The sequence below is a fragment of the Ictalurus furcatus genome, chromosome 8, assembly GCF_023375685.1.
Source record: "Ictalurus furcatus strain D&B chromosome 8, Billie_1.0, whole genome shotgun sequence".
Classification (NCBI taxonomy): Eukaryota; Metazoa; Chordata; class Actinopteri; order Siluriformes; family Ictaluridae; genus Ictalurus; species Ictalurus furcatus.
The window spans coordinates 7,857,847-7,885,279 of record NC_071262.1 but is presented as its reverse complement, the minus strand read 5'-3'; the positions used below and the strand labels follow the sequence as shown (position 1 = coordinate 7,885,279).

The window sequence follows — 27,433 nt, the reverse complement described above, 5'->3', positions numbered from 1 at the left end:
GTAGCACTGATGCTTTTCCATGAAAATTTGTTTTATACTTAAATAATGTTTGTTTTGGAGCTGGAATTCATCGACTTCATTTTTTTCAGCGACTTCATCTTTTATTTATAATAGAAGCCAAATTCAAGAATAAGAATTTAAATCGAAAGATCACAAAATTTTTTTGACTGATACTGTACATAACTCCTCTGGGTAAAATCTTTACTAACGTTTGCAAAATATTTGTAAAAAAACAAGACGTCACAAACACAAATATGACAGAAAGGTAGCAAAAATATGAAAAAAACATACAGCAAAGCATGATGGTACATATATATAAAACAAAGACTATCACAAAGCATAATTATAGCCAGCACACTTACAGACTCAGTGTATTACTGGTTGTCTTGTACATAAGTGAATAATGAAATATTGTAAATATAACAATACATATGACATACTACATTGTACATCCATCCATCTATTTCCCATACCACTTATCCTACACAGGGTTATGGGGAGCCTGGAGCCTATCCCAGTGAACTTGGGGCAAGAGGCGGGGGACACCCTGGGGGGTTAACCCATCACAGGGCACAATCACACACACATTCACACACTACAGATAATTTGGAAATGCCAGTCAGCCTAAAAAACATGTCTTTGGACTGGGGGAGGAAACCAGAGTAGCTGGAGGAAGCTCGAGAGGCACAGAGAGATAGTGCAAGCTCCGCACACACAGGCACACAGGGCCCGAGGCGGAACCCCGGAGGTGTGAGGCAAACGTGCTAACCAGTAAGCCAGTGTGTGCCCCCTGCATTGTACATTCATAATAAAATCACATTTTAAAATATTACATCAAGTAGGTATACATATGAAACATTTGTCATATTTCAAAGTTATATTATGACTATAGAGAAAGTAATTAAATTATGTACTACTATGTAGTAATCCAAATTGTACTATATAGCATCATTAAGACCAGACAAATCTATGACCTCAAGCAAAGGACAAAGTGTCACTGTCCATTTTGATTCTGTTTATAGTATATTTCATGTTAAATCTATTGAAATATTCTGAAGGATTTTTTCAGAATGATAAAAACAAAATGGCCACTGTCCATTCAGTGAGATAGCATTATAAAACCTCCCTGCTGCATCAAATAGAAATTTGATTATATTAATGTCCACAGTAATTCAGCATTCATGACTTTACATTTGAACTAGGTTTGTCATAGGAGTTGGGCTGCTACAAACACTTCTGATCCATCAGTGAAGGAAATGGAGTCCCTGGAGCACAGCAGTAAAGTTTTTCCAGTGTTTATTCAAAGCTCTACGGACTCCTCCTCCACAGTCAGCTCTTTCAGCTTCTCCTGAACTTCTTCAAGCTGTGTGTCTGTTTCTACATCTTTATCTGAACCAGGTTCTGTTTTGGGCTCTGTTTCAGCCTCCTCACGTCCATTCGCCAGGTTTTCTGTGCTCTCATAGCAACCTGAGTCCCGTGGCATATCAACCTTCTCCTCAGCTCTCTCCTCTTCATCCGACTCTCCCTCAGCTGCAGAAAAAAGAAGAAGGATTTCATTAACTGGTTTCCAATTTTGCGAGATTATTGCTTAAACAGCCACACAAAAACATTTCTAGAATGCTGAGCATCTGTACTTCCTTGAATAGGTGGGACATTATCAACGGCAATGCTTGTGCACTTAGCAAGTACATGACCACTGGGATTCAGGTCAAATGTGTGCTTAATCAGGAAAGCACAAAATGTGGATATTTAAATTAGAGCTAATTATATGCTTGAAGGGAAGGCTGAAATATGTGTGGACTAAAGCAGATTTCTGTGGAAGTGTCTGTGAAGTGCTATAAAATGGAACATCTGTGAACAGGAAATAGGCATTGCTTTCTTTACACTGCTGAATGCTTCAGCATTAACACTTTCATTTGTGATCTTCAGCTTCAACTGGTTTTACTCTCATAGATCTTTAGAAAGACTGCTAATGTTTAACAGCGAATTATTGACTATTGAATCCTCTAGACTGTAATAAACAATACAGGCAGTAAGAAACAGAAATGACATACAGTCATGAAGCAGTTCAGCTGCTGTCAGTATCTTGGTGCGCTGCTCAGGATCTGTGATGTTCAGCTCATTCAGGTGGGATTCCTTCAGTCCACTAAAGTCCTCCAAACTTTGGAAACCATGCATGGAGAGAAGAGATTCAAGGTCCTAGACAGAAAAGAGAATCAAGCTACCTGTTATCAGCAGTTTGCAACAATATGTAAAATAAACATCAAGTTCTATTTTTCTATCTAATGGTACTGAAACTTCTTTGAAAGATTATCTTGACACTGTGTTAATAAATCCTGTACTTTTAACATAGTCAACTGAAGTCAACAAGTATAAGTGTGTTTGTGACAGAAAGTGCACAGACAGTTGAAGCTTACTTTTAGGCCGATCCTATCCAAAACTTCCTCCAGCGTTTTCGGCTTGGGTTTATTACATCGTACCCGACTATGCAATCGCTTCCTCCTCGGTGGTGTGTCCTCCTCTGGGAGCACAGTGACATATATGAACTTGAAGGAACCCACTTTGTTGTTGAGCTTACCAGTCCAAGTGCCTACTGGTGGCTTCTCAATGATCTGGATAATATCGCCTTTCTATGATGATAAAAAAAAGAACAAAATAATTTAAATTTCCTTCTAATACACTTAGAGAAAAGATGTTCCATCTAGCACTTTAGATGGTTTATCTTGGTAATCCCTTAAATGTTCTACCACACCATGAACCCTATAATAGGTCTCTTTCAAATGGAACCTTTTCAGAACATTTTTAGAAGTGTTAGCCATTCAAAGATCCTTTGAGGAACTCTCTTTTGAGGGTACAATGTAAGCACATACTTGCACACAATGTATTGTTTCATGTAAAAGATACACCTCACATGCTAATCAAACTGTTTGCAAATTTGGAGAGAAAACAACCTGCAGTTTGAGGGATTCGATGTCATAAGGGCTGGGGGTGAAGTCAGTATGCACACGGGCCCTGCCACAAAATGGTCCAGTATAAGTGCTGTCCATACTGTCCCTCTGACTGAAGCCACTATCCAGACTCTGTCTGTCCCCACCTGTGTACAAACAACAGAGGCAACCCTGTCTTTAAAATACTGAAAGAAATACTCCAGCCAAAAAATAAGCCACCTTGAATATTCTCATTAACATAATGCTAATTAGTCCATGGAACCACTTGAAGAACTATATTAGGAGGAGCATTAGCATATTGGAGTGAAATATTTCTGTAAAATGGGGTTGTATGAGGGCTTACATCCAGAGAGCTGACGGCACACAGGAGAGTGTATGGTGTCTTCCGAACTATTGGAACACACAGATGTCCGGTTTCCAGCAGTCAGGTCTGGAGTCCAGTCATTATTGGATATAGGAGACACTGAGCTATCCTCTCCACTCTCAATCTGTCGAAAGAGCATATTTTTTTAACGAAAAATTATTTGCAATTTTGTAAAACACTTAATATTATCTGAAAGCTTGTTATTTTCAAGTCTTCTGACAAGGTACATTTAATACAGACTGTTTCAGACTTTCCATGATCATCCAGAAGGGGGAGACATAATCAATCTTTTGCGAATTGTGTTTTCATCAGTACACTAGTTACTAATATGAGTTTCCTCTTTTTAATGAACCGATCTACCTATTCAAGCATACCAGTGTTGTGCATTTTCTAAACTCACCCCTTCCTCTGCAAGAGCTTTCTGTACCATCTTGGATGTCTTCCGGGTCATGGTGCGAGTGATGACGTTCCTCCATTTCTTCCCCAGCTTCCCACTGTGTTTTTCAGAGTTCTCTTGGACTTCACCCTCTGGCAGCTAAGGGGAATTTCACAGCACATATTTAGGGTAGATCTGTAAGATAGCTTGTAGATGTTTAACCTAACCTAACAAGTAAACTTTACTTTAACCCTGTCTATAGCTATAACTTTAACCCCACTCTCATAAAATAAACATTATTTTTCACAGTCTCTTCAAAATCAGAACAGTTGTAGATCATAACCCTACCTTGGTAACCCTACCTTGAATATTCACTACCTAATCATTTTATCAAGCATACTGTATCTAATGTACTTTGAGTGCAAAGGATCAACTCTGAGCAGATACTGTTCTATTTGGGTGGTATTTTATTCTCAGCAGAGTATTGACACTGACATGGTCATAACATGGTGGTGTGAGTATGTGTGTATGCGTGCATGTGTGTGTATGTGTAAAAAGGTGAAATGAAGGTGAAAGTCTTTGTAATTATGAAAGGCAGAGGTAAGTTTAGTCCCTGTTACATTTCTTCCATCTTTTCTGCAGGATCTCCAGGTATGTAACAAGGCCCATTTTTGTTAAAAGAGCAAAAGAAACATCCTGCTGTGAGCAATCCATGAGAGTTAAGCCATGAAAGCTTCATTACATTGACATTACACAATATTACATTGTTACACATGGTAATGAGTGCTCTGCAATACTCGCTTGCTGAACAGTCATGCCTTCATTTCTCAAATATGTCCTCATCCTCCTGACTTTTTTTTTTTTGACTATTGATATCTCTTTTCGCATCATGTTCATAAATGAAGGTATGAACTGTAAGAGGGCGAAGAAGGTTACACTCACATTTTGCTCTTCATCAATACTAAACTCACTGACTGAAACACACTGTTTTTTTGGTGTGTGTTCTCAAATCCTCCCTGTTTTCTGTTTATTTCTGGGATACAGCAAAATGCCTCCCAGACCAGCCAATAAATTAACCATTCTCATTTCTACCTGCTTTTCCATATTCTCAGTCTCTATTTCAATTACTTTGTGGAATTTATCATTTTTTAATATAATTTAATAATAAAATGCATAAAGGTCAGTCCTTATGACTGGTTTGTGCGGTTTACCAAGGCTTTTCATAAGCACTGAGAAATACACACTACTGATGAGCGATTCAGCCTCTGAGCTGAGCTGAATTTCCTGTAAGTCATTACCACAGTGATAACCATACTGGTGTTACTGAATACTGTATCTGCTAGGTTTTTTTTTATTTTTTTTTTTATATAAACGAACTGTTCCTACCAAGTCTAGGTGACTTTATGATTGAGGATTAATCATATATTAGCATTCACAGTTCAGTATGCAAGTATGCATATTTATCTATTGGGTGCTAGATTTGCATGCTTTTTTCAGATGCTTGCTCAGGCTCTATGCTTGGCTAGTTCAAATGCGAATGATACCCTGTCTAGGTACTCTTAAGCAGCATGACTGTGCTTTTTGGGTCACAGCTAAATTTCACCCTGATTGTTTTTCCCCCTCCCATTCAGTCTCCCAGCTCAGGACTGAACTGTTTCTGGATGACTTTTTAAACTTTAAATCTTTTTTTTTTTTTTTTTTTTTTTTTTTTTTGCTGTGAGCTCAATGAATCTTCTTGTACTTGCAATAATGACAATTCATGAATTTGTATTTGTATGTATAGCACAATACTGTGATTGAGTCTGTGATGTCTGTATACACAGTCACAGATTAAGTATAAGCTAAAAAGCTAAAAATATTTTCAAAGCAGTTTTGGTGCTAATTTTCAAATAATTTTCGTGCTAGGTTTTGGTCTACCATTACAGAAAAATCACATGAATTTCACACTTGAATAATAACATGAATTACTTGCAGATTAAAATTTTTTTTTAATGTTCCCTCACATATTTTTCACATGCAGTGGATATGTTTTTGTTTTTACATTTTCTTGCAACCATAACTTTTTAATCTGTGAACACATATTGTTCACATGATGTCACCGTCACATGTTTTTTTTTTTTTTTTACATACGATTACATACACTCTAAAAAAAAAACGCTGGGTTGAGCTTTTTGGGTCTTTTAATTGTATTTTTTTCTCAGTTTTGGGTAGTTTTTGAGTAGTTTTTTGTAACCCAACTGCTGGGTTAGTGGCTGGGTCATTTTCATAGACAGTTGAATCAATGCACTCCTCCTCCACCCGATGCCTCAGCCCAGCCCCTTGGGTCAAATCAACTCAGCACAGGCTATTTGAATTCACCTCAGGTGGAGGTAATGGTTTTCACACGGACAGACTGTTAGATTTATTTGGAGAAACAAGATTCATATCAATATATTTATCCCTAAAATCACATGTAATGTTATCATATACTCATTCAATCCAAGTAATTTAAAACTCCGTGATCCGAGATTTATTGTCTGTGTGCAGAAACACTGACGATGTAAATCTTACCGACTCTTCCAGCGTGAGCTCAGGATTCACCACAGGTGATGATGGCTTGGGCTTCATGAAGTCTTTAAAGCTGCTGGACCTCTGCAGTGTCAACTGTTGACACACACAAAATCTACTCAGGCAGGAGTGACAGTAATAAGATACTCAAGAATTCATACATTCTGCCATGTGAGACAAAGAGTCTTTTCCCCTCACAACAGCTATAACTTTAATGATGGCAAGGTTCATTCTCTGGCTCGCTCCTTTTTCCTTTTTCATAGCACTGAGCTTAGCAGTGTGAGGTTGGTGAGATGTATTGCTAAGAATGATGATAAATAAGCTTAAATAACCTCTGAGCAAATACATAGCTATGGCCATATTCTGTACACAACATAATTTGGAGTCACTCACAGCACAGTAATATAATATAATATTATATATATATATATATATATATATATATATATATATATATATATATATATATATATATAAAATATAAAATAATCCTGCTTACATTCAAATCACTTCACGGTTTGGCAACTTGCTATCTTAGTGAACTGTTTCTTCCGTACAACCTGACCTGCTCTCTCAGGTCCTCTGGGCTCCTTTCTGTCCCTAGATCTCATCTTTCCACTATGGGTGGCAGGTCTTTCAGTGGCAGGTCATTCCAAAATCTGGAATTCACTCCCTCTGACTCTTCGCAGCATCACTTGTTATTTGTCCTAATGTGTTGCTGTGCTGTTTCTCGCAGTGACTGTTCTATCTGTACTGTGTTTTTCATTTTCTGTGTCTGATTGTTCATTGTTTTTCACATGTTCAATTTCAATTTTGTTTATGTTTTATTTTATTGATACTGTAAAGCGTCCTTGAGCTCTGGAAAGGCCCTATATAAATTAAACATATTATTATTATTATTATTATTATTATTATTATTATTATTATTATTACTACTACTGTACAGTGTGTATGTATGTAAGTAAGAAAGTAACAAGCAAGCAGCAATATCACTCAAGACAGAGCAATGTGTTTCCAGGATTGGTCTGCAAGCGTTTTGCAAAAGCAATGACATACACTCACTTCCTGTACTGAGAAAAAGTGGTACAAATGATGGGTGGAGATATGAAACAAAGTCACATTGTACTGAGAAAATGAACTCTATCACATCTCAACCAAACCACACAATGCTGAACAAGAACAACTGCCAATCCCTTTATCAGAAAGCCTTTCTGTCCTTTTGTCTATGCTAAAGATTATCTTTTAGTATTCACATATTTTATGTAAATTTTAGAGGAGGCCATGCGTTAGCATGTATGTCTATAAATATTATCTGTCAATCTACTTCCTAAAATCAGTGTATATTAGCGCACAGTATGTAAATTAAAATATAGTGTGATATTTACAAACATTTTTATTATGACTAATCAAACTGATGACCCAATTTTTTTTTTTTTAAAAATCTGCGTATAAATCTAACTTTGATAGTCTTTTGTTTTGACGTTTTATAATCAGCATAAAATGCTTCTAACCATGTAATGTATATTCAATACTGAAGCACTGTGATTTTATATTTTTCTGTATGTGCATTTTTCTGTATATACATTAAATTCACTTAGTTTTTCAAGATAAAGGAAATATCTCCAGGGCTTTGTAAGTTGGTCTTTTTTTTTACTGAAACTTGTGGTTGATGAGCAAAAGACACGAACGAAGTAAAAAACAGGGTTAGTGGAGCTAAGTGTAGGAGGTGAAGATTCCCTGTAAATGAAAAGGATCAGAATAAGCAAGCTCTAAGCAGAAATGCAAATGTCACTTTGAAGCCTTTTCATGAAGCTCATAAGAGACTGACTCTGACGCTTAGGAGACAAGAATAAATTCAGGATGTATGATACCGGTCTGTGTCTCTACAGGAAGTGCTGCACAACCATGCAACTCAACCTGAACAATAATACAGTGATGAGAAAAACTCTCTAGTCTCTCTAGTCCTTTGACCCAATTCACCACTAATGCAAGATGGTCAACTATTGCATCAATATTTGAAAGGCCACTTCAAGCATGTTCAGATTATACAAAACCGTAATGGCTCTTAATGTGATGTTGCATGTATAGATCACTTTATTTTCAAGAGATTTTGTTTTTCACTATAAGGCAACATGTATTGTTATCATACTCATTCAATCCAAATAATTTAAAACTCCATGATCCAAGATTTATTGTATCTTCATTTTACTATTGTTCTCCTCTCCAGCAGAGAGACACTACTCAAACAAAATAACTTAAAGACACATTCTCACCTTCTTCTTCTGCACCTGGCCCTGCTCCTTCTCTGAGGCATTTGAGGGTCTCCGCCGTAACATTGTGCTCAGAGGGGGTGATTTTACTCGAGGAACACAATTCTAGCTGTAGAGGTAAGAATCTTTTCTCAGATACACCAACGCCTGCCAGTTCTACTGTCACTGTACCATACACACTAACAAAACCAAGAGGCGGAAGAAAGTCAGAAAGCTCGTCTTTCTCTCTGCTCTACTGAGTGAAGGACTCTGAATGAGAGGAAGTCACATGACCAGACAGGAACTACTTTTTTTTTTCTACAGGTTCGGGTTGGTTAAATCAGTTGTTTATATCTGTTTAAAAAGAAATCTATTTAGCAGCATGTGGAAGGGCTTGGGCACACTGTCTTTAAAGTAGGAATTTGATTGTTGATACAGTGAAATTTAGAATTTGTTATCTATGTTTGTTTATATATTAGAAATAATATCAGAAATAATTTGCAATTCTGGTAATTACCCCAGTAAAACGAACCTTTTCAGTCCCTTTACAAATACTGGATCTTATAGCGTGACAGAAAAAAAGCAGAACAAGTGCGCTATTGCATTTATCTTGCAAAAGACACTCTGGGAAATCTAAAGGTTTGGAGATGAGTCATTCTGTGTGTAGAAAACTACCCTACAAAACTCTGCAAACTTGGTGTCCTCACATCCACAAAGAGAAAAAAGCTTCACCACTGAACAGGTGTGAGTGTAACCTGAACAATGTATGACCCATTACAATCACAAACCACCCTATTTAGACAAATATATAAGGAAAGAGAGAACCTAAGGCCATTGTGAGTCCAAGACTACTTCTAAAATTCAGCGGACTAATTCAAAAGAATTACTATGAATGCTCTCCTTTCCATGTGGTCCTTGTCTTTTGATAGATAGTAAACAGAACCATGTAAGTGAACTGCAGAGGAAGTACATGAGTTGGTACAGTTATTTTTGTGTTGGTTGGCCACATGATGTCAGGATGAGTAGTTGTTCATTGTCATCCACATAGGCAAGAATAGCACATATTGTCACCATGAAGAACAATAACAGAAAAAAAGTGATGTGAATTAGTAGATAATTTGCTTCAAACTACCAGCTAAACAGGATGATCTCATTGATCTCAACATCTCCTTTTGGTTAACAAAACTTCCTCTTTTTTTTTACAACTTACAGAAAATGGCAACAACAGAATAGTGACAACAGTTACATCTGTTGACCTTAATGCCCTTTATGTACGACGCTTTCAATCTCATCCTGTTGTTCAAAGCCAAGCAAGTCATACACAAATGAGTGAGATAAAGAAAGAGAGCAAGAGAGGAAAGCAAGTAGAGCGGACGTTCTCAAAACCACATTCACACCTTCCTGCAACTCTGGTAAAAACGTTGCCAAGCAACAAGCCCTCCAGTGGTATTTGTGCTTCACTTGTGGCAAAGTAAAAAAAAAAAAATTCTCAAGAACTACAGTGTGAGCCTTGGAGAAGGCCTGGCACTCTAAATGAAAATCTAAGATCATATAAATCTCGAATTTCCTTCTTATTATTAAGAATGTTTTAATAATCTTTACCCAAAGAGGCACATTTTAAGTGTTCCATCACAGTCATAATTATATTTCAACACCATATAATAATGTTGCTTAATCCTGTTCCTGGAGATCTACTGCCCTGCAGTTCAGTTTCAGTACTACTTTAACCCACTTGATCCCATTAATTAAAGCCCTAACAAACATTTGAATATCACAGTTGGGTCCCACTGTGTGATACACATACTGTACATTACAGCAGGGACTCTCAACTCAGTCCTGCATAATTAAAAAAGTTCCCTGATTCTACATATAATGAGTTGATAAGCTGACTAGATCAGTTGAAAGTAAAATCCTACACATTACAATATCTAACCCTATCTATGATTAGATGTTTCTCCTGCAGAAGCATAGCCCTGCAGTCCTACTCTAATTCTAACACATCCCATGAAGTTAATCACAGCCTTCAGTAACACAAGTGTGTTTTACTAAACAATGTGCCTACATTGTTTATGTAGGTACAGTAGATATCCAGATATGAGTTATATTACTCAGTGTACTTAGTCCACTTCTTTATATTCTCTATACAAATGACTGTCAGAGTCCAGTCACCACCACTCATTACTTTAAATATGCAGACAATACTGCCATTCTTGCATTGCTTAATAAGGACAGTGATTCTTTTTTTGGACTATCAATGCTCCATAGCACATTTTAGTACATGGTGTGATGATAACTTTCTCCACCTTAATATCGAAGAGACTAAGGAACTGGTTTTTAGCTCTTCCAAAAGACTAACCAATCCTTTCAGTATTACCATTAATGGAGAGAGGGTTGAAAGGGTGGAGCATTTCAGATATCTAGGCATTACATTGGATAAACATCTCAACTTCAATCAGCACACTCTAGGTATTTACAAGTACTGTCAACAGAGTCCCACAGTTATTCGTAAACTTAAATATCTGTCTGTTCAGCCTAGTCTGCTCCTTTTTCTGTATCAAGTATTATTGAACCGGTTCTTATGTATGGTGCCATTTGTTTCTTCCATTTGCTATCAGTTACCAATAAGAACAAACTCTTGAAAATAACTAATTTAGCGAGAAAAATTATTGGTATTCCCACCCCAATTTATTGGACTGTGTCAGTTCACATATGCTTAAGAAGGCACATAAAATTTTATATGATCCAAACCACCCACTTTGTCAATATTTCAACCACCTTCCTTCTGGCCGCAGGTATAGTCTACCCATGTGGAGAAAGGCCAGCTATGGCAGGAGTTTTGTTCCTATGGCTATACGAGCGTTAAACACATAGGCAATCAGCCATTGTAATGCCAGATGCATTTGTTGTATGATGATCCTGATGTTTTTCTTTTTGTCCCCTTCTCCCCTCTATGCCTGTGATTGTTTATGATGGTTAATATGTATGATGTTATGTTTTTGTTTTTCTATACACCCACGGTGGAAACAAATTTCCTCTTTGAGGACCAATAAATTATCTATCTATCTATCTATCTATCTATCTATCTATCTATATTATGCAGAAAGGGTTCTTCGAGGGGTTCTTTGTAAAGTGTAAAATTCGCTTATTGAATGGGTTCTAATTCTGAACTCTATTGTGGAACACTCTGTTGTAGGGTTATACATAGATTCTTCCATAGAGACAATGAAAGAAGGCCTAGATTTAACCTTTATTCTAAGACTGTAGAGTATAATCCCATTTTAGTGTATATGAAGACTGCACATGGACAATTCACCAGGTATGGAGACACTGCAGATTTTAAGTACGCTTATTTTAATAAGTTATCAAATCATTAGTGATTAGTATGATTAGTATAAACTACACACAACTTCATCACACACATACACAGAATGGCAGTTGATTTTAGATTAGAACAGCAACAAGAACAAAAGCCTAGGTCTTCTGCACTGGAAAATATCTAACATGCACATACATTTCTGTTGATTATCATGGTAGGTTAAATGCTAAATATACTCAGGAGATACTGAATCGGCTTTTTTAGTTATGAGTCATCAGTTTTTCTTGCCTCCTGTCACTGCTCAAAAGTGAATTTAAATTACGGTGCTTTTATACTGTGCGTTTAAAGACATAAAAAGTCTATGTTTCATTCAGCCTTAGTAGACATTTTTATTCACCTGTTTCAATTAGGCTGTTTGTCAATATTACAAAAAAGGGTGAAGAAGTGGAAATGAGCAAGATGTAGACAGACTTGTAGGAATGATTTGATGGCTTTATGTGAGTAATTTCTGACAATGTTTAGCAGACATTATAATAAAACTGTGGGACAATTTTAGGTGATTCTACAGTTACGATGTGGGACATTCAAAGGTGATTCTACAGTAACGCTATAGGCAGAAATAGCAGCAGTAGTGAGATCGAGGGGACAGCAGCCGAGGACCCTGTCTTCAGGAATGGCTCTGTATTGACCATCATCCAATCGTAGACCTCTGTCAGGCCCTGCCTCTTCAGCTCTGGACCCATTCTAGACCGAATGGTCAGGTAGTATGTGTCTAGCCATTGGAGCTACAGGAATATGGAACAAATAGTGGGATACATTAATATCAAATGACAGGTTCCTAATAAGTAACATAAAAAGAGGACTAAAATGGAATAATATTTGAATTAATAAATAAAAATTAATAATGTGAATATATTTATAGTTTATCTGAATAAGCATTACAAATGTCATGGTATAGTATGTTTATTTGTAGCTCTCAGTAAGTCAAAAAACAACAACAATAACGACAATAAAAAGTTTATCATCTCTCCCTCCTTGTGTTACATGAGTTATTCATAAGATTCTAAATTAGGTAACATGATTTCATGTAAATCATTTGGCACCGGTGTTGTGTCAGAAGACACTTTTTTGCAGTCATGCTTGAGATGCTTTACTGGGGAAGGATGTCAGAAGGGACTTTCAAAGGAAGCCAACTCCATTTAGCAGCAAACAACCTTTGCGGCAACAGAGTAAACAGCAAATTGACACAAAATAATCATTAGTGGATAAAGTTTTGTTACCTGTTCAGGGCTGAGCATAGAAGTGTCAATCAATTTTCTGTCATAGGGGACCAGTGACACAGTGTCGAATGTCAGATAATTATTGCCATACTGGGACAGAGGGACAAAAAACAGTGAACAAAGAAATGAACAAAGGTGTTAAAATGTGAACAAGCAGTTCTGGTTTGTGTCCACCGTTTAACTAATTAGCATTTTGTCATGAATTGTACCATTGTTTTAGTTGGAACAATAACGGCAACATCCTCAATCCTTATGCCAAATTCATTCACTTTGTAGTAGCCAGGTTCTACAAGAGATTAAAAAGATGATCAGTTTTGATGTGGACATATTCACAGAATTTAATTATCAGTCACAGTAAAACAAGACGACTCAGTAATACAGAATGTGATTTCTTATACAGCACTGTGACATCCTGTTGTTTGTGTTTTAGAAACCTGTCTGTTGGTTTTTATTACAGGGTCTGATATGAATGCATTTTTAACTCTTATCCGAACGCTGATGTTTAATCTGATGCCTTACCAATGGATGTGAACATGCCTTGCTGGAATGGAACATTATTAGACTGAAAACCAACAGGCCCTAGAAGAAAGCATATGAAAGCTTATAAAAACGCAGGCAGGAATTAGGAATAGATTTCATCCACAATGCTGCAGCATCACTGGAGAATTGTAATAACATACCAAAACAAACAAAACAAACAATTTTTTAAACATATATACCATATGTAGGATTTTTTGTTTAAAAAAACAAAACATGATTGAGTCATGGGACAAATTTAATGTATGATATGATGCTCCTGAGCTGACAGTCTATAATAATAATAATTTACAGTCAGCACTGTGTCAGGGATGTCAGGTATAAATTGGTGGGAAATTTTTATACACATGCCATACTCCAGCTCAGACAAGTCAAACATCATTATACCCCAGATTAAGCATGATAGGAGGTCAACATTGCAGCCAAACAGAGAAGAGGGAGAATAAGTATGGGATTGAGAGTGTGACAGAGCAATATTATATGGACTCTCTCACTCACTGTAGTGCAGGGCAGGGGCATTTCTTGAGTTTGATCACTACTGGGGCACAGACCCCCCAATAATTTTACAAACATATTTCTAGGGGGGTCCGGGGTGTTGTTTCATCCATCCATCCATCCATCCATCCATCTTCAACCGCTTACTCCTTTTCAGGGTCGCGGGGGTGTTGTTTCATTAGTTCAATTTTACATTTTAAATTACTGTAAAGGGTTTAAGCGGCCCTTTCCAGATATGATTGGAGACACCTGCTTTAGTGACTGGTAGTCAGTTGATTTATTTTCATTGTGGAATTTGTAAAATATTCAGCTAAATAAGAGATTTAACTTTTTCATCTGGTACTCAGTGCATTATGCAGTTTGAGACATAGCCTTGACCTTGAATTCTTTCAGAATGTGTGCACTTGCAGCTGTGTTAAGCGTAATCACAACTCACATTAAAAATTTCTCTTACATTTCTGGATATTTAAATCCCCAAAGCCCCAAAAATATTCAGAAAATTCCAAAATCTTGCATCGATCAGCATTACTTGATTAAGTGTGAACATATTAAAGCAGAAGTCTTACACTCATGAACCCCAAAGTAGTTTCCAACACCATGACCTGTACCATGACCATAATTTAGTCCGACTTCCCACAATGCTCTGCGCCCTAGCATCTCCATGTTGACACCTTGAAAAGAAAGTGCTGATGAGGAACATGCTTTTGATGTTGAGCTGAGATCAGTGAGAACATCTGCAGAGATGGAGACATCTTGTGGGAGTAAAGCAGGTAGTTGGACATATAGTGTAAAAAAAAGGACACAGTCTTGCCTTTAGTTCCTGCAGGAAAAATGGTCCTTGATATTTCAATGTTTCCCATAAGCACTCTTGTGAAGGCCTCCTTTAAAAGTAAAATAAACAGAAAAAAGGTTTATTCTGTATGTAATTCATAGTTTAAATCCATATTGAGCCCCTTAATGCTGAGGTACAAAATGATACCTTCTGAAAATCAGTGGGTGAACCCCAGTGCACGGTGCGAGTAATGTCAGTTGTACCATCACTATAATACAGTAAATACACATTATGTACATTGATGCCATGTGTTTGGTAAAACTAACTTACAGGATTAAAATATGTTATGGCTAACTCACAGGTACTGTCCTCCTGAATCAATGAGATACATCTCATCTGTGGTCAGCTTTCTTGCAGTTTCATTAGATGGACTGAAATATAACCAGATGTAAACTGGCTTTTTACCCAGTGTAAATATTGGTCATTTGCAGATGTAATAAGGAAAAAGAAATACTAAAGATGTAATAAAAAAAGAAAGAATTCCAGTGAATTCTGTACCTATAATGGGCAAGAGCTGCGTTAGGTCCACTTGCAGAAATGGTCTCAAAGCTTGGCCCCCTGCTGAAATTTTGCATACTGATACAACACAGATAAATGTGTGCATCATAAATAATGAAATACTTAATTGCACCTTTTTATATTGGCATACATGCATATTGCCTAAGGTTTGTGGACACCTGACCATCACACCCATATGTGGTTCTTCCCCAAACTGTTCCACAAAGTTGGAAGCACACAATTGTATAGGATACCTTTGTATGCTTTGGCATAATAATTTCCCTCCACTAAGGGAACTAAGTGGCCCAAACCTTTTAAAACATGACACTGCCCCTGTGCACAAAGTGAGATCCATGAAGATATGGTTTGGACTGGAAGAATTCGAGTGGACTGCACAGAGCCTTGACATCAACCCAACTAAACACACTAATGCTTTTGTGCCTTGGCTGAATGGACAAATCCCCACAGCCATGTTCCAGAATCTAGTAGAAATCCATCCTAGAGTATTATAATAACAGGAAGGGTGGTGGGGGGGTTGGGATGATCAACAACCACATATTGGCGTGATGGTCAGGTGTGCACAAACCTTTGGCCATATAGTGTACACGGATGTTTTGAATTCTAATTATAATAAAAATAGGGGTACAATATATATATATATATATATATATATATATATATATATATATATATATATATATATATATAAAACCTGAATAGAATAGGATTAGATTGATACTTTTAAAAATGTATTTTTGCAAAAATTTCAATTCCTCATTACTATAATAACACTGGAATGTCTAAATAGCATTTATTTATTTGCTGATTTCATTATTTAAAAACTTAATTTGGAATAAAATGGTATTAGATAGAAATTATAATATAATAAAAATTACATTTGTTGCCAATATATACTTTTTTGGTAAGTGAAAAATATGTGTGAAACTGAAAGCAGAGTAATGGTGTTTTTACACTGCTGATGCCAGCTGTTCCCTACCTGCGGTACTTATTGACGAGTTGTGCTGCAGTAAGCTCTGTCTCCTTGCCCTCAGGGACAGTTTTCTCAAGTTGATATAGGAGCTGCATGACTGCTGCGGCATCTCTTATCTACAGCAGGCCAGTGAGGACACTTAGAACACAAAACACAAAATGTGCACCCAACAGCCTACTGCTCTCAAAAGATACCAATTTCCACTAAATACACCAGGAAATGTACTAGCATGAGATCACACAACAGTTAGATTGAGGAGATTCATTTGAACTCATTCAGTGATTTCAAGTTATAATGTAACAGTGTACAGATGGCCAGTCATCTCAAAATGCCAAATGGAATTTTGTCTTTATGAGATAAAACACTCATAAAAGTCATGGAATATAAAACCCGGCACATCGCTATAATAGACAAAAGATGGAAGTTATTTGATAAGAAGCACGTTCAGTCAGGTTGTGCTCTGCTGCCTTCAATCTGAAAGCACTATTCGGCTGTGGTTTATAGCACAATAAAACCCTACTCTGTGATGTAAAGGCGGTGATGGCTCTGGACCCTTTCTGATGGAGTGTGTATACAATGTAGGAGTAAACTATACAAAAATGTAAGGACAGCATATGTATGCTCTTACATGAGCTGCCCTAAGGATTCTCTGCTCAGTCTCGTCTTTCATTGCTTTGGTGGTCAGCACTGGAGAGTATTCACTTTGCAGGAGCTTTTCCTGGAAGAAAAAGTGGGTATACATTATTGAGCCAGATTGTACTGTATACTTAATCATGAAACACATGCATGTTACACACTTTAACTGGAAGCCCTTGATGGAATTTAATGGTGCAAAATGACTCCAAAAAAAGTCCACATAGGCTTCTAAAAGGTTTAAGATAATTTGACAGCTTCTGCTACTCTAATGCTAAATTGTGACATTCAACATTAATAATTTTATTTATTTAGGGCCTATTCCAGCAAGAAGTCAAGAAGCATAAATTTTTGCTGACACACTGGTAATGCTACTCTCCAGGCAGTAAAGTCTGCACTTCAGGCCAACCTCCGTGCACTTTACTGAGCTTACCCTCTTACCCTCTTGCCTCATCCTCATTATAAACCAATGGTAGTGGACCAGAACTACTGCTAGTTTGAAGCTGCCCATGTGGATTTCCTCCAGGTTCAAAAATATACTGATAGGTGGATTGGCTGAAACTAGATTGCCTCTAAGTTTGAATGAGTGAGGTTTGGTGGGCTGGCAACCCCATTCTCTGTGTATTCCCACCTCGTATTCATTGTTCTTAGGACAGGCTCTAGATTCACTGTGAGCCTGATCAGGATAAAGGGATTTCTGAAGATGAATGAATTAATATATTAAATGTTTTTTTTTTTTTTTTTATTACATTAAGGACAAAACCATGTGAAAAACCTAAATGTGTTAATAATTGTGAGGTATTTGAAAACACAAGATTCAAAGCTTCTAGACCTTTCCAGTTCCAATCATTATGACTTTTTAAGTACATAAGGTATAGCATAATTAAGCCTGACAGAGTCATCATCATCATCATCATCATCATCATCATCATCATCATCATTATATTTTTCTTCTTCTGTTTCTTCTTCTTCTTCTTCTTCTTCCATTTATTCATTTAGCAGATGCTTGTATCCAAAGCGACTTAGAAATGTATCCTGTTGTTAAAAATAACAATACTACCATATTATTGCTGTGCTAGTCCTCCATAAGGCATAATCAAGCATTCGTTGTGCCCTGAGGCAGTGCTAATGTGTCAGATTATATGGAATTCTAAGGACAAGTTTCAGTTGAAGCTCTCAACGATTTGAGTCAGTCCTTGATAGTCAGTGCATGGACTCATACTTTCTTTTGTATGAAGAAGAAGCCTATTGCTGCTCGTGGAGCTTTAAACGTAAATATTTGAGAGATTCCTTTATGTATTCCTCCACAGCTGTGTTCCAAGCAGTAATAATGGGTACACATGGGAGTGAGGAGAGGTATCAGGGATGAGTTTGACTCTGCAATCGTATGAGGCAAACGTTGCCCAACTGTTGCTTTCCCCCTTTTGCTCTCAATTGAAGTTTGTGCTGTGTTGGACAGTGTATGATGAGATGTGTAGGATCTCTGCAGTAGGCACAGTAGATGCTTGATCACTGAGAATTGATGACCAGTGTGCAAGGACTCAGAGTACTGATCCTTTTCTAGAAGAGGTAAACTTGAGGATTGTGAAATGTTCATTATCTTCTTCAGCAACTTGTCCAAGTGGATTGTTAGGTCATTGAGAGTGCATAGCAATGAGTAGCTGTCTCGACAGGCTAGTTCAGCCAGAACAAAAAGCTATGAGTGCTGGTTTCACCAACTGTGAGCGTCAAGAAATTTGAGCACATACTCATTTGCAGATCTGGAGTCTTGTTATAGGGTCAGGAGTCACTTACCTCTTTCTTTACCCTCAAGATGATGACCAAAAACATTTTGGAAGAGTGTGACAAAATGATCATAAGATCTACCCTTCATTGGACCTCACCACTGTAGCCAATGTTAATGCTTTTCTGTTGGTCAGGGAAAATACTGGAGTGATCCTGAGACAAGAAATATAGAAAACATTGCTATTGGAAACCTTGACTGTTCAGTGTGTCTGATTGGTTGCAGCAAAATGGTTGGAGAGCTTGTCCAGCTTGATGTAAATGGAGGTGAGCTGTTGTTATTGGTGAAATCTTCTGTGAGACTCAGGAAGGTTGGATGCAAGTACAGATTTATTGTGTAAATTAAAGGCAGACAACACAGCAAACAAATCAGTAAACAAACTGGAATGGGCTAAGTCAAAACTGGAAAAGCAAGTCAATTGACAAACAGATCTTACGAACATGTGTGTTTTTATGAGCAGGTGTGTCAAGTCAAAGGTCTAGGGATATGTATCATATGCTGTGGTGTTTGCAATTTCAGCAGTGGAAGGTGCTGTAAGTGAAATACTTGTAAGTGAAATTCTACTTGACCAATAAAGTTCTTTCTGATTCTAATTCTGATTTTAATAAACTTCTCCCTAAATTATGTGATGAGCCAGGTCTCACCTCTGGAGTGATGAGCTCATACAGGGCCTGGTTAGTGTACTTGGTGCCCACCCACACTCTCACACTGAGCTCTGTGAGGTACTTCTCGAGGTGCACTCGGACAGTTTCATATTCAAACAGCTGTACGCAGTGAGACAAGTTGCAAGATGAGTTCAGGTAGACCTTAATTTCTTCTGTCAGCCTTTCAGTGTGCACAAAGAGCCTTTGAAAAGAAGAGCAGCAGCAGTGCCAATGGTTACAATATTTTACTGAGGGAATATGAGTGTCTGAGTAGGAATATCACTGGGATAGAGATCAACTTGCCATATCTTATCGAGAGTCAGCAGTGTGTAGGAGTAGAAAAATGGGTTGAAGGGGATATCATTACCACGCATGTTTAAGAGCCCTGAAAAGACAAAATGTAACATACACTCAGACCAAATCATCTAATAAGTGTTCAAACATGCAGCAATGGGAGGTCAATAGGTAAACTATTAATACATATATCTTACACGCTGTTTCATCCAGAGCTGAGAGCAAGACAGCTGTAGGCTTGTAGGGATTGTTCATCATTTGAGCCCGTATCTGTTCCACCTTCATCTGCCAGCTTCTCTCTGTCCACACACAATTAACATGCACACTGCTTTACAACCACTCTATTACCTTTCTGTCTATTCAGAAATAAAGGTCCAGACAGAGCCAATATACATGTACAATATCCCTTATCGTCAAAGCCATTTCATGTTGTTACTTTAAATAATAGTGTGCAAGGTTTATGGCTGTGTTTGGAATGAGCATATGCTTTTATGTTTGCAGGTATTTATCAGTGGCCTGAAAAGGGTCCAATAATAGTAAGTGCACACACACACACACACACACACACACACACACACACGCACACACACACACACGCACACACACACATGCACACACCAATGAAGTCATCAGGCAAGCGTGCGAGGTTATCAGGAGGAAGAGGTGGCCGTGTAGCCCATATTTTGTCCACCAGGTTATCAGGAATAGATGTGAGGATCCGTTTAGCTGGAGCCAGGTTGTTGTTGTAGGCATCAAATGTGTCTGTGTTGACAAAGAGCAATGATGCAATACTGAATTAAGTGGTACACTGTGCTTGGGTACTGGATCACTTAAGCTTGAGTATAAGCTATTTTTATTATAGTTATGTAAGGATCTAATGCACTTTGGAAGATTACAAATTGTATAAGAAAGAAGAAGTATGTTTGCTGTTACTCACCTACAGAGAACAGGAATGGATCAAAGCCCACCTTATCTTCCTCACTGAGCTCTTTGATGAGCCTCTTGGTGATGCTGTAGATAGAAACTGTATTCCAGTACAGTTAGACTGAACTGAAGCTCTAATTAATATCACCATAGAACAGCACATTTTGGTGACACAAAGACACTTATAATAGTGTTTTGTGACTGTTTTAACTTACTGTCTTGTTCCAGTTCCCAGTTGCAGTCCATTTGGCGCTCAGCCTGAACCCAATAGCGACTGTCAGTCCATAACACAGCTTTGTCTTGGGTCACAACTGCCGTTCCTTGAGAGTTAACGAGAACACTGTTTATCAGTCATAAAGCTCACTTAAAGCTCTGAACACATCCACTGCTTGCAGCATTGACACTCCATTCAGTCCGTGAACAAATGCTTCCATCTAATATCCCTCTACGATCAAAGGAGGGGGAATTATAATGTACAAGAGTAGAACCTAATAATTTGTACAGAAACACACCTGAAGAACCAGTGAAACCAGACATCCAGGCCAACCTGGCATCTCGAGGGGCAATGTACTCACTCTGACAAATCAAAGCAAAACGAAAAACAAAATGAACAGGTTATTAATCATTGATAGCATATTATAGGAACAGATTATTATGGGAGTTTTAAAGAGCAGGGATGAGAGATTGGATAAGAAGGAAAGAGGGGGAGAAGAGATGAGAGGAAAGTAGAGGAGAGAAATTTGGCTACCAGGTGGGCATCTGTTCCAGGTATAATGTAGGCAGAGATGTTGTATGTTTTCATGACTGCCCTCAGTTCATGTAGCCTCCTAGTTGTGTTAGTGGCTGTTGGAGGCAAGTACTGCAAAAAAAATCAAATGGATTCACATATGGGATTAAAAAACATGCTACAGTAAAGACAGGGTGTGATGATAGATGGTTAGTGAAGAAAGAGAGAGAAAGCATACCGGAGGCACTATGGAGCAGTTTCTTTCGCTGCCTGCTCCTCCCTCTGCCCGTGTTGCATGGCTTTGTCCTGTGATGAGATGAAAAGGGACACACACCAACAACAGATATTTTTAGTTCCTTTCAATAAACTAAATAAATGTCCCAGTAAACCTTCACAGATAAACTTGAAATAGTAACTTCATACAGGATGGCAATGTTTGACATCAAATGTTTGAGAACTAAATTTCTGTATCCTTTAGTCAATCTCTATTTTAAAATTGCAGCCGTATTTCTGACTTCAGGATTTTTTACTTTGTAAATAAGGAATAAAACATGACAAGGCATGCTGTTACAGGAAAATAATCAACACTTGGGTGGTTATGAAGTGTTACCACCCCAAAATGGATTATTTTCTAATAGCAGCTTGCCCAATCATGTTTTATCCCTCTTATACCACAGCAATTTCTTGACGATTGTAATTTTGAATTTATGAAACAACAACACTTCACACTTTTGTCCATGAATAGTTACAGTGCATCCGGAAAGTATTCACAGTGCTTCACTTTTCCCACATTTTGTGATGTTACAGCCTTATTCCAAAATGGATTAAATTCATTATTTTCCTCAAAATTCTACAAACAATACCCCATAATGACAACATGAAAGAAGTTTGTTTGAAATGTTTGCAAATTTATTAAAAATAAAAAACCAACCTGATGGAGCTTGAGAGGTCCTGCAAAGAAGAATGGGAGAAACTGCCCAAAAATAGGTGTGCCAAGCTTGTAGCATCATACTCAAAAAGACTTGAGGCTGTCATTGGTGCCAAAGGTGCTTCAACAAAGTATTGAGCAAAGGCTGTGAATACTTATGTAAATGTGCTTTTTGGTTTTTTATTTTAAATAAATTTGCAAAGATTTCAAACAAACTTCTTTCATGTTGTCATTATGGGGTATTGTTTGTAGAATTTTGAGGAAAATAATGAATTTAATCCATTTTGGAATAAGGCTGTAACATCACAAAATGTGGGAAAAGTGAAGCGCTGTGAATACTTTCCAGATGCACTGTACACTTAATGTATTTATGGACTCCCTCCATAAATAAAATGTTTGGAACCTAACAAACGTGTAATTCTTGGATGACCATTAGGGAAAGTGTTGAAAGGCTTGCTGGTCTGGTAAAACTGCTGGTGACTTGTAATGGTTGGTGTAAGAGTCTGTATAGGTGGTCTGGATAGGTGAAAATGGGACTCAGAGGGATTAAATACAGTCTCCTGTGAACCTATTGGAATGGCAAGGCCAATTGTTTTTTTAAAATTTTTTAATTTTTTTTACTGAAAACTGAAGACGTTTGGGTTTGAGATCAAAAGATGAACATTTTATTTCCTGGTATTTATATGTAGATGTGTTACATGACACATTTTGAATCAGACCAACCAATTTGTAGGTAACCAAAAATATTGAAACATGACTGACAGGCGTTTCTTGTTATCCAGGTGTTTCCTGTTAGATTGATTGTTTAAACAATAAATAGCTCTGAACATCTACTCTTGGTTTTAGCCTTCAGTTTCAACTGTAAAGGCTGCATTTGTTGTTTAAAAGGATAAGCCAACATGAAGATCAGAGAGCTGTTAATAGGACAAAAACAAGCCATTCTGAATCTAAGTGAAAAGGGAAAATCAATCAGAGGCACAACACTGGGCATAGCCAATACAACAATTTGGAATGTGCTGAAAAAGAAAGAAACCACTGTTGTACTGAGCAGTTGGCCAAGAAAAACAACAGCTGATTACAGAAACATTGTGAGAGCTGTGAAGAAAAACGCCAAAATAAGAATAACTGACATCACCAACAACCTCCACGGGGCAGGGGTGAAGCTATCTTAATCCAGTGTTCCAAGAAGACTTTGAGAGCAGAAATATAGAGGCCATACCACAGATGCAAACCACTCATCAACAGTAAGAATCGGTTAAGGCAGTTTGGAATGCAGAAAGAAATACAGAGATGAGCCACAAAAGTTTTGGAACCAAGATTAACTGCTACCAAAGTTATGGAAAGGCCAAAGTGTGGAGAAAGAAAGGATCTGCTCATGATCCAAAACATACAAGCTCATCTGTGAAACATGGTGGAGGTAGTGTCATGGCTTGGGCTTGCATGGCTGCTTCTGGAACATGCTTGTTAATCATTATTGATGATGTAACTCATGGTGGTAGCACCAGTATGAATTCAGAAGTTTACAGGAACATTATGTCTGCAAATTTACAGAGAAATGCATCTAAATTAATTGGGTGAAACTTTATCATGCAGCAAGACAATGATCCAAAACAAACTGCTATCTCAACAAAGGACTTCATCAGGGGAAATGTGGAAGGTTTTGGACTGGCCAAGTCAATCACCAGACCTTAACCCAATTGAGCATGCATTTCACCTCCTGAAGAAGAGACTGAAGGGAGGAATCCCCAAAACAAACAATAACTGAAATAGGCTGCAGTAAAAGCAACACAAACGAAGAAACCAACAATTTGGTGATTTCACTGGAGTCGCAGGCTTGATGCAGTTATTACAAGCAAGGGATATGCAACCAAACGTTAAGTGTTATGTACTTTAATTTACTTAAAGACTTATCTGTTCCTACACTTTTGCTCACCTAAAAATTGGGTGGTATGATTCAAAAGGTTATATGTTTTATGTTGTTTAACACATCTAGATGTAAACACCATGAAATAAAAGCTAAAATCCTAAACTCTCATCTCATATCAGTCTTTTGATCTCAAACCAAAATGTATTTGGTGTATAGCACAAACAAATGAATTGACCTTGCTGTTCCTATAGTTTCAGAGGGAACTGTAATTTGCTGAACATTATATATTAAATATATAATGTTCATATATAATATTGTCAGAGAAACTGCAATTAACTACATTATCAACATTACCGACTATATTATACAGTCCAGTAAACAGTGCACTATGTAGAAAAGTAAACTTTTACAGTGCACTATGTGGAATACTGAGCCAGTTCAGAATAACAAAGTAGATAACTTCAATATCATGAGCGGCATCCACATCTGAAAACCTGCACTATTACACCCACCTCAGTCCAGTTGTCTGTTTCAACCTTTTTATATTGTTTTTATTTGTTTAGGATAATGTTAGAGGATTTTATTCAGTACTTTAATAAGTGATGACAAATTAGGTCTGAGTTTTTTCAAAAAACTTACACACATCAACACATAATCAGCTACTGTGCCTTTTTTTTCTTAAACTGTTCTTGATATATTGTCATATTTAGCCACAGAACTGCAAGATTTCTACAGAAACACTTCAAGAATAACTTCCTGTAGTTGATGCAACATTTGACAATAGAGACTTCAATGATTTTCTAGTCTGCACAGCGGGTCCAGTATATATTTTCTCTCCCATGTTTTTAGGTGAGAGATACAACAGGATAACAAAGAAAATATAACTGGTCATAGAACATTTCAGTAACTATGTATAGGTCTACAGATATTTTTAGTAGCACATAAAAAAATGCAATACAGGACTAAGTTTGAATATTTTTCTAATGTTCATGAAAATATGCCAATTAAATGCATTGCATTTATTGCCTGCAACTCATCTATTCAATCATTACTTCATCCACCAATAGGTTTTCAGACTGAAAGCCTAGTCCAGTAGGGACCTCCAGTGGCCTGCAGTGTTGTGAAGCAGAGTGACATATACAGACAACTGCACTGTTACAGTTATTCATTAGACAAAGCCAGGACACTTTTCAATGAACTAACCATGTGATGGCAGAACAGAAAATCTCAACACCCTACATATCACATAGCTGCAATTTTCAAATGAAGTATTAAAATCTGCTGTCTTCCAAGAAAATGTGTGGAATTTGTTAATAAACATCGATCAGAGTTCAGAGCATTTAGCTTCAAGCGGTGACAAACTAACCCTCTAGCTAATGGCATGCAAATATATTTCCTTGAATAAATCAACAAATATAACGCAAACAACAGATGGCAAATTTAAACGATGCCTTAATGAAAGCATTAACTAATACTGTGCAAAATCACTTTTGTTAGTGATAATATTAATCCCAATAGCATTTCTAAAATACTGAAAAACTATAATTATCCAAACTTTCTTCTTCTTCTTCTTCTTCTTCTTTTTTTTTTTTTTTTACCTTTTAAAGCCACCAGACATAAAGCCAGAATCCACCCAGAGAATGTCATTTTCGACCATCTGCTCCAAGCAAATCCACACACAGAGTGACAGCGGGGCAGGAGTGTCTCTGTGTGTGAGGGTGTATGTGTGTGTGTGTGTGTGTGTGTGTGTGTGTGTGTGTGTATATTTATATACTATTGACACCACAGACATTATCTGTACTCAGAGGAGTCTTTTGATAGGAATAATGTGTAATAAATGAGGGGGTGGAACTTTGTCTCTTCTACAATAAAATCTCTCTCTCTCTCTCTCTCTCTCTCTCTCTCTCTCTCTCTCACTCTCTCTCTGTCTGTCTGTCTCTGTCTCTCTGCTGCCAGGCTTAACAGTGCCTGAGGGTGTAGCAAAATATCTGCATGTAACACAGTAAACTTTCTTCAGACACTTGTTTCATGGTTTCATGCCCAACTGTGGCATTGTGTGTCTGCAGTCCACTGTAGTTTGCTAATGTTGTTAATCTCATTTTTGCTCTATGTGTTGAAGTGTTGAACCAGTAAATCATCAAATTATGCTGGACTTTTGCTCTATAGCCTCATATATTTCATTGGGCTTTGGTCTAGGAGGCAATAAACCAGTGTTACTGTGTGCACTGCAGAACCTACAACCGCTATATCTTGATGATCATGATGCAAGTGTCATGATTTGGCCTTAGATAAATAAGACACAGTGCTTATCTTATTTAACACACTCAGTAATAGTCTCAAGGAAACACTTACTAATCTATTGTTAACAGATTAATTGAACCTAAAATGTATTCTAAGGATACAGAAATCTGAGATCACTGTCAAAAGAAAGGCAGTGCTATAATTTTTTCATCTACACATCTAGACTCTATATTTTTGCTGAGAGACAATTGCCTCAGGAGAGATTATTGGAGTGGCACAAGCAGATTACATTAATAGCTGCTGAACAGCTGAGACATGGGTGTGGGCTTTTCATCACCATAAATCAGAGTAGTGTTGAATTGTGCCAGCACAGAGAAGAGTGGCTTGTTACTGAGTCAGGAACTTAAGAGGAGATCATTAAGGTTGCATTTACCTCTCTATAAAGTTTTGCTAGGTGACTATATTTTAGACTTTGGGGAGATTTCTCTGTAGGACTCAACATGTGACCTCTGACAGGACTAGGTCTGTTGTTAATGTTTTCCTGTGGGAGGTTGGGATGGATCTTGGAATGATTTGACTAATCTGTCAGTTGACTTAAAATCACAAACCACTCTCTATTAATTTTTCCTTTAGTTAATGTACAAACCATTAAAGACCACATTACACAACTGATTTAAACTCTCATCACAAATGTTTCATGGATCCACCAACAGGGGACAGACTTGTTCCATAAATATTCCACTTTGTTGGTCTGTCATCTGATTATAACATGTTGTATATAGCTATGTACATAATCATGACCAAGAACATTAGGATAAGGTCAGAGAATATAAATAAAAATACTTTGAAATTGCAAGATGGCATGAAAAGGTGGAGAAAATGTTGTTTATAAGGACATACACATGGACAGTGGTCTGAATTTCATCAATTTAGGAAGATGAGAGTAGGGCAAATACAAC

The 27,433-nt window shown here is 37.3% G+C and overlaps 2 protein-coding genes across 3 annotated transcripts; both read right to left on the bottom strand.

Moving 5' to 3' along the window:
- Window positions 1–55: 55 nt before the first annotated feature.
- On the bottom strand, window positions 56–8,741 carry sash3 (SAM and SH3 domain containing 3). Its single transcript, XM_053631511.1, has 8 exons — window positions 8,509–8,741; window positions 6,239–6,331; window positions 3,713–3,847; window positions 3,292–3,436; window positions 2,952–3,094; window positions 2,418–2,630; window positions 2,055–2,199; window positions 56–1,530 (listed from the first exon to the last, which is right to left on the bottom strand). Exons 1-8 carry the CDS (start codon window positions 8,569–8,571, stop codon window positions 1,301–1,303), a joined length of 1,167 nt encoding a protein of 388 aa, XP_053487486.1. The 5' UTR covers window positions 8,572–8,741; the 3' UTR covers window positions 56–1,300.
- A 3,073-nt stretch (window positions 8,742–11,814) lies between these two features.
- Window positions 11,815–25,900, bottom strand: xpnpep2 (X-prolyl aminopeptidase (aminopeptidase P) 2, membrane-bound). 2 transcript variants are annotated; one of them, XM_053631615.1, is made up of 21 exons: window positions 25,832–25,900; window positions 21,677–21,744; window positions 21,460–21,570; window positions 21,224–21,287; window positions 20,927–21,031; window positions 20,725–20,811; window positions 20,406–20,549; window positions 19,985–20,086; window positions 19,797–19,878; window positions 19,494–19,695; window positions 17,062–17,151; window positions 16,440–16,549; window positions 15,443–15,502; window positions 15,244–15,315; window positions 15,092–15,152; window positions 14,924–14,993; window positions 14,679–14,783; window positions 13,600–13,659; window positions 13,290–13,366; window positions 13,081–13,170; window positions 11,815–12,585 (listed from the first exon to the last, which is right to left on the bottom strand). In XM_053631615.1, the coding sequence occupies exons 1-21, from the start codon at window positions 25,878–25,880 to the stop codon at window positions 12,397–12,399; spliced, it is 1,998 nt and encodes a 665-aa protein (XP_053487590.1). In that variant the 5' UTR covers window positions 25,881–25,900; the 3' UTR covers window positions 11,815–12,396. The 2 variants fall into 2 exon arrangements, with proteins under 2 accessions (XP_053487590.1, XP_053487592.1); XM_053631617.1 differs by lacking the exons at window positions 11,815–12,585; window positions 13,081–13,170; window positions 13,290–13,366 and having other exon boundaries at window positions 13,376–13,659; window positions 15,443–15,520.
- Between the last annotated feature and the right edge of the window lie 1,533 nt (window positions 25,901–27,433).

What these genes read in the sequence shown, in the direction of transcription:
- sash3 (XM_053631511.1), bottom strand. Translation starts at nt 8,571, where the DNA reads ATGTTACGGCGGAGACCCTCAAATGCCTCAGAGAAGGAGCAGGGCCAG. An exon ending in GTGCCGTCAGCTCTCTGGAT is followed by an intron (nt 3,095 to 3,291) that starts GTAAGCCCTCAT and finishes GTTTGTACACAG; the next exon opens with GTGGGGACAGACAGAGTCTG. An exon ending in TGGATAGGATCGGCCTAAAA is followed by an intron (nt 2,200 to 2,417) that starts GTAAGCTTCAAC and finishes TTTTCTGTCTAG; the next exon opens with GACCTTGAATCTCTTCTCTC.
- xpnpep2 (XM_053631615.1), bottom strand. Translation starts at nt 25,880, where the DNA reads ATGACATTCTCTGGGTGGATTCTGGCTTTATGTCTGGTGGCTTTAAAA. An exon ending in ACTGCTCCATAGTGCCTCCG is followed by an intron (nt 21,571 to 21,676) that starts GTATGCTTTCTC and finishes TTTTTTTTGCAG; the next exon opens with TACTTGCCTCCAACAGCCAC. An exon ending in TTTTCCTGCAGGAACTAAAG is followed by an intron (nt 14,784 to 14,923) that starts GCAAGACTGTGT and finishes TTTCTTTTCAAG; the next exon opens with GTGTCAACATGGAGATGCTA.